The sequence below is a fragment of the Cyprinodon tularosa genome, unplaced genomic scaffold (genome assembly GCF_016077235.1).
Source record: "Cyprinodon tularosa strain WSP-4 unplaced genomic scaffold, ASM1607723v1 ctg19, whole genome shotgun sequence".
NCBI lineage: Eukaryota > Metazoa > Chordata > Actinopteri > Cyprinodontiformes > Cyprinodontidae > Cyprinodon > Cyprinodon tularosa.
In genome coordinates, this window is record NW_024038678.1 from 2434768 (window position 1) to 2441792 (window position 7025).

Consider the following 7025-nt stretch of genomic DNA (forward strand, 5'->3'; position numbering starts at 1 on the left):
TGTTTTTTATATTGTTAGTTTATTAAAAATTCTCAAATTCCCAACACTAACAATAAACAAGTTTTGATACTTAGAATCAAAAGTATTCAGAGCAGGTTTTTTTAATATGATAAATAATTTTAACCAATTAGCAACCTTTAGTGAACTGCAGCCAATTTATCTTCTCACATAATACTTAAGGGGCAAAAAATGCTTTCAATATTTGCAACAAAGGAAGATCTCTAAAAGACAGCATTAAGAAAACAAGGCCTCTCCAAGATGTGAACATACAAGATTTAAGACCCCCACAACCATATTCTCACTGCAAATCTGTAGTTGAAAAAACATATCAGCTCATTTAGAATGCAGCAACATATTTTAGAAAAAATGAAATTACAGTTAAATATTTGCAGATGTTTGAAAATCTCAATTTAAAGAAGAATTCTTGCCTCTTAAATTAAAGATAAGTGCAATTTACAATACAAACAGAGGGGAAGTCTGTCATAAGAAAATCTACTTGGAAAATGGCGTTTTTCCTTCTTGTCATTAGAAATCACGTTGTACATAAGCTGACATTGGAAATAAATCCAAAAACAGAAAAAGGAAAGATGGAGAGAAACAGGGTATAAGACATCAGCACATCCCAATGCAGTCATTGAAGTCAGGGAACACATTTTCAATTGAACAGAATTGTCCATGCAGAACAAAACAGCGAAGCACAGCACTGGATGTTGTTACGGATGTCTGTGCATGTCTGTATCCAACAGTCACTCCCTGCAGGGATTTCACTTTGGAAACTGGGTAGAGAGGTGTTCTTCAACATGGCTGCCAACTCATTGTCTAGTTTCGTTCTTCAGACTTTCGACTTGCCTTGATCACTAGTGAGATGGCAACCCTGTTTGCCTACTCAAGGTCTGGCATCTCTGTAAGAAACAATAACATTTCAGTGAATGTTGAAAGTTCCTGAAGGTTCAGCAAGCATATACTTAATACACATACGGTACAAGACATAGGCTGTGTCCGAACATCCGCCCTAACCTCTCATTCACTATATGGAGCAGGGACTACGTAGTGAACTTCATAGTGAACTCAGTTAACTAGCCATTTGGCCAGATGACTACTACTTTTCACTCCCCGTTGGTCATGTGGCTCCGGCTCCCCCCCACAGTACCGGCACCATCTTTGTTCTTTCTCACCCCCAAACTGAATCCCATGATGCTTTGAGAGGAAAGCTCTTGCAAAGCTCTCTGGAATATATCTGATCATCTAATGACCATGGATGATCTCAACTTTTCAAGGTGCATGGAGGGAAATTTTGTGTCCACCTATATTTTTCTTAAATTAAAATTGGGTTGTTGACATTTTTATCACCAGTATATCCAATGTATACAATTGCTAACTGAAGCATTGACTAACCCTGTGACATCACAGTTAGAGGCACTGCAACATGGTGGCACCCTTACCAAATTTTTTTTTTTAAAGCATAGTTTTTTCTGTTAATTTTGTATATTTCACATTTGTAATATAATTATTGATAATAGTAAGACAGAGCCTTGTGAATGACGTTTGGCTGACTGTTTCACTTCCTCTTTAAGTCATTTTTCCTTCATTTATCTCACACAGTACAAATTATATGGCCTTTTAAAAGTCACACTTACTTTCATCATCACTGTCTGCAGAATCATGCTGAAAGAGAACAAATCTAGTAAATGTCCAGGAAGTACAATCATAGAATGCATAGTTTAGTAAAAAAAAAAAAAAAAACATACCTCTTCTTCTGCACCATCTAAATCAGGTAAATCATCCCCACCCATGCTGTTCATCATCTGGAGAAAAGGAACAAAAGATAAATCAACATGTCAGTTTTCCTAGAACTACTACTTTCAGGTCCGAGGGTCTTCCACCCATTTACCTCTGAGAATTTGTCAAAACTTGACAAGTCCTCCTCCGAGTCTTCTTCCCAGTCTTTCCAATTGTTGAAATCCACACTCAGCCAGTTGCACTAGAAATAGAGCAGAGTTTTAACCACAAGATATTTGACATGCAAATGCGTTTATGTTCACAGCTTTTTTTATTTATAATTTTTGAGTAGAATTTTGTTTAATGAGTCAAGGTCATCGTAAAATTTTGATTGACTGAGTGAACTGTTTCAGTGCAGGGTGTCTGTTTAACTTTTTATTTTTAAACCAACAAAAACAGTTCTAATTTACACAAAACCATAAATAAAAATATTGGAATAAAATTAAAAAAGGTGATTTCAGGTGTATGTAAGACAACATTCAAAACCACACATCCACTGTGATTTAGTGTGGCTGCATTAGATTTCTTGCACATTTTAGGCCAGTTTGAACCAAGCTCTAACGATCTGTGGGTAGAACCCGTTACCTCCTAAACTTAACCCCTTTTCTTGATTTAAGTTAATTTATGAAAAGAGCAGGCAGAGAGCAACCATAGTGCATAGAGTTTTAGGTTTACAGATGCAAGAAAGATCTGATAAGAGGATGTTAAAAAAAGCTAAAAACCTAAACCAGTTATTTATCTAACTAGGTCCTTGTGTGTTTTAGATTTGTACATTAAATATAATGTTAGCATTAGACAACTATTCTCTTGTCCATCACTGATGGATCACAATGATGCAAAAGCCTTGTATTATGTGAACCAATAAATGTACCATGCGCACAGAGAGACTGTCAACTGCTTGATTAACAATGAAAAGCTTTACTAGGGGAAAAAAAGGCAGTGAAGATAAATCAGGTAATACCTTTGCTTTGTCTTTGGTTAGTCTTGGCCATGATTTCCCAGGCTCGGCTTTTCTTAAACAACACAGGACTGATCTGTCAGTGCGTCTGTGTCTGGATTCCTGCAAGTTGTATAGATGGCAACTTAACTCATAAGAAGTCAAACTTATCCAAGAACTGTATCTTGGTATACAGGTGCTGGTCATAAAATTAGAATATCATGAAAAAGTAGATTGATTTCAGTAATTCCATTTAAAAAGTGAAACTTGTATATTATATTCATACATTACATACAAACTCATATATTTCAGATGTTTATTTTGTTTAATTTTGATGATTACAAATGACAACAAATGAAAATCTCAAATTCATCATATCAGAAAATTAGAATATTACTGAAGACCAATAAAAACAAAGGATTTATAGAAATGTTGGCCAACTGAAAAGTATGAACATGAAAAGTATGAGCATGTACAGCACTCAGTATTTAGTTGGGCCTCCTTTGGCCTGTATTACTGCAGCAATGCGGCGTGGCATGGAGTCGATCAGTCTGTGGCACTGCTCAGGTGTTATGATAGCCCAGGTTGCTCTAATAGTGGCTTTTAGCTCTTCTGAATTGTTGGGTCTGGTGTATTGCATCTTCTTCTTCACAATACCCCATAGATTTTCTATGGGGTTAAGGTCAGGAGAGTTTGCTGGCCAATTAAGAACAGGGATACCATGGTCCTTCAACCAGGTACTGGTAGCTTTGGCACTGTGTGCAGGTGCCAAGTCCTGTTGGAAAATGAAATCTGCATCTCCAAAAAGTTGGTCAGCTGCAGGAAGCATGAAGTGCTCTAAAACTTCCTGGTATGTGGCTGCGTTGACCCTGGACCTCAGAAAACACAATGGACCAACACCAGCAGATGACATGGCACCCCAAACCATCACTGACTGTGGAAACTTTACACTGGACTTCAAGCAACGTGGATGAAGTGCCTCTCTTCTTTTCCTCCAGACTCTGGGACCTTGATTTCCAAAGGAAATGCAAAATTTACTTTCATCAGAGAACATGACTTTGGACCACTCACCAGCAGTCCAGTCCTGTTTCTCTTTAGCCCAGGCAAGACGCTTCTGACGCTGTCTGTGGTTCAAGAGTGGCTTGACACAAGGAATGCGACAGCAGAAACCCATGTCTTTCATACGTCTGTGTGTGGTGGTTCTTGAAGCACTCACTCCAGCTGCAGTCCACTCTTTGTGAATCTCCCCCACATTTTTGAATGGGTTTTGTTTCACAATCCTCTCCAGGGTGCGGTTATCTCTCTTGCTTGTACACTTTTTTCGACCACATCTTTTCCTTCCCTTCGCCTCTCTATTAATGTGCTTGGACACTGAGCTCTGTGAACAGCCAGCCTCTTTAGCGATGACCTTTTGTGTCTTGCCCTCCTTGTGCAAGGTGTCGATGGTCGTCTTTTGGACAACTGTCAAGTCAGCAGTCTTCCCCATGATTGTGTAGCCTATAGAACTAGACTGAAAGACCATTTAAAGGCTTTTGCAGGTGGTTTGAGTTAATTAGCTGATTAGAGTGTGGCACCAGGGGCCATCAATTTTGAACCTTTTCACAATATTCTAATTTTCTGATATGATGAATTTGAGATTTTCATTTGTTGTCATTTGTAATCATCAAAATTAAACAAAATAAACATCTGAAATATATGAGTTTGTATGTAATGTATGAATATAATATACAAGTTTCACTTTTTAAATGGAATTACTGAAATCAATCTACTTTTTCATGATATTCTAATTTTATGACCAGCACCTGTATAAATGATAAACTTACTTTGGGGTCAATATCCCCAAAAAGTTCAACTTCATTGTGGTGTTTGGTATTTTCTGTTCCACTGGCACAGCTGTAAAAAAACAAACAAAAAAAAACAAGAAAACAAAAGGTCACCTTTTGACAATCTCATTTTCATTCGGATACAATAAGCAATTTCCATCAATTATGAAGAAAACGCGACTTACCTAAATTCAAATTTTGACTTGTCAAATTTTACTTTTACTTCTTTACTGTCTTCAACGCAGAACTCTACAAAAACAGAGTCTCGTCTGTCATACCATTTTGCTGTAGCAGCATGCCTAATAATGAAGAGGAAGTTAGTATTAATAACAGCATAACCTTTTGGTTTACATTATTAACTAAAAACAAATGAAGGGCCACATATACAGTGAGAAACTAAATGAGAAATGCACACAGCTTACTACAGAGAGAGAATCTTTGAAGCTAAAACAGAACTGTGTCACTACTATCCAGAAATTGTACCCATGGATTATTACTCTAATCAATTTAGAAGGCAAAGTATTGTCTTTTCAATATAATTGCTATGAATATAGTATGAATATACAAAACGGAGATAAAAATGTGTTCCAAGTTACAATGTTCATTGAATGGGGATTGATGTCCCGCTACCAGAGAGTGAAAGCTTCAGACCATGCCTCCACGGTGCTAACTTTAACCTAGTCATGCAAGTTGACTTTAGCCTCCCAGCTAACGCTAACCGGTAATACACATGCGACAAAAACGTAAGCTATCTTCGATGTTAGGACACGTTATAGGATTTTAGGTTAAACAACCAGAGTTATTTGTAAATAGTTTATACGACTCTGTGCTCCATTATGGTTCGGTCACATCGACTAACTGCACAGTGGATGCTAACTGGTGTGCTAGCTAAGTCAGCTAATGTGAGCTAGTTGATCCGCATTACAGCACTCATAAGACACACTTGTTAGTAGCGAGCGACAACCAATATAAAATAACAAAAACAAGGCTTACATCTTTATAGTATATCGCGTAGACTTTTTCGTCTGAAAACGTGATACCAACAATATTATTTAGCTAAAAGCCGGTCAAATGTGAGGGCTGAAACCTAAACAGTTAACTCTGATAAGGTTTACTACAAGCGTTACGTTCAATCAACTATCGCGTTATTTTCCTTTCTATCGCGAGAGGTCCTTGCGCGCCTGCTTGGAGAGTGGGATTGTCGTGAGATAATTCTAGAAGCGGCGTGACGCAGCAGCGCAACGGCGCCATCCAGAGCAATTCAATATAATTGAGATGGATACAGCAGTTTTTTAGTTGCACCCCCATAGTACAATGGCACAGGCCTATAATGCATACAATAAATATAAACGTAGAGAGGGAAGTAGGCTGTTTGTTAGACTTACACATTGCACCCATTATGCTAGTAGGAAATTATTTTTAGGTTGCCTTACTCATCTCTGATCATATAAACAAAATGTTGGCATCCATAATGGTTACATATGAGTCAAGTTTAATATGATTGAAATATGCTCTAGATTATAAAAAAAAATGAAATCACATGGCTAACAACGGAAATATAGTGTACAACATCTCAATCAGAAAGCTTTTTCGTATTGGTTTTTTATTTTGAAAAATAATTATCCCCAAGAAATCTTCCTGGCTGACACTGTGACTTGTATTTTGTTTCTGTATCTTTTTTGACCTCAGTCACCTCATTGTTTTTCCTGTGTAAAGAAACTGGTGTAGACAGATGACAAAACGTTGTAAATATTCTGGAAGTATAACAATCATATGAGCTATACCCCGCGGATGTTTTCTTCCTGTAGCTGTGTTGTTTTTTGCACAGTAGATGTGATCAGTCATTGGTTGCTTCCTCTGTTGCAGGAAGGCTCCTGCTGTTGTAATAAGAATACCTAATATTTTCACTGGTAATTATGTATATATATTTTTTCTTCACATGCTTGTGTCATTGTTACTCTGTAGTTCAGTTCAGGAACCATGGCCTTATAAGTAGATAGATTTAGAATAGTTTGTGGGCCTCTTAAAGCTGGAGTCCACCATTGCCTAACCAATGACTAAATAACCGGTAAAGTATCTGATTTGAGTCTACTCCTTCCTCTTTTTGTCTTAACAAATTGATCTCCCTCACAGTGTGCCTGAGAATAATGAATATACATGCAAGTTGTGTTATATTTGTTTTACAGGTTCTCTGAAAATGTGTATGTATATAGAATTTAGAATTACCTCACATAATTTCCTGCTGTTGAAAATTTTCTCTTACAAATATTTTTTTTCTATCGAGTGTTTCCCTGAGCAGTTGGAGTATCCTGAAGAATCCACAGGCAGTGCAGTAAACCATGCTAAACTACAGAGAAATAGACAACAGATCTTAAATACATCATGATCTCTACTTCTACCTAGTGTAATAAAATTATTAATAAAGAAAATGTTTGAAATGGGTGGTACCTGTCCAGGGCGTACCCCGCCTCTCGTCCGTATAGAAA

The 7025-nt window shown here is 37.2% G+C and overlaps 1 protein-coding gene across 1 annotated transcript; it reads right to left on the minus strand.

Annotated features, from left to right (window-relative positions):
- Positions 1-5690, minus strand: ptges3a (prostaglandin E synthase 3a (cytosolic)). Its single transcript, XM_038283146.1, has 8 exons — positions 5533-5690; positions 4725-4838; positions 4540-4609; positions 2741-2839; positions 1892-1981; positions 1749-1805; positions 1638-1665; positions 1-902 (listed from the first exon to the last, which is right to left on the minus strand). Coding segments are annotated over exons 1-8 (480 nt in total). The 5' UTR covers positions 5535-5690; the 3' UTR covers positions 1-882.
- Positions 5691-7025: the final 1335 nt, after the last annotated feature.

Bases quoted from the DNA above. Each gene is read 5' to 3' on its own strand.
- ptges3a (XM_038283146.1), bottom strand. The intron at 4,610-4,724 runs GTAAGTCGCGTT...GTTTTTTTACAG, and splicing joins AAGTCAAAATTTGAATTTAG to CTGTGCCAGTGGAACAGAAA. The intron at 2,840-4,539 runs GTAAGTTTATCA...TACAACTTGCAG, and splicing joins TTGGGGATATTGACCCCAAA to GAATCCAGACACAGACGCAC.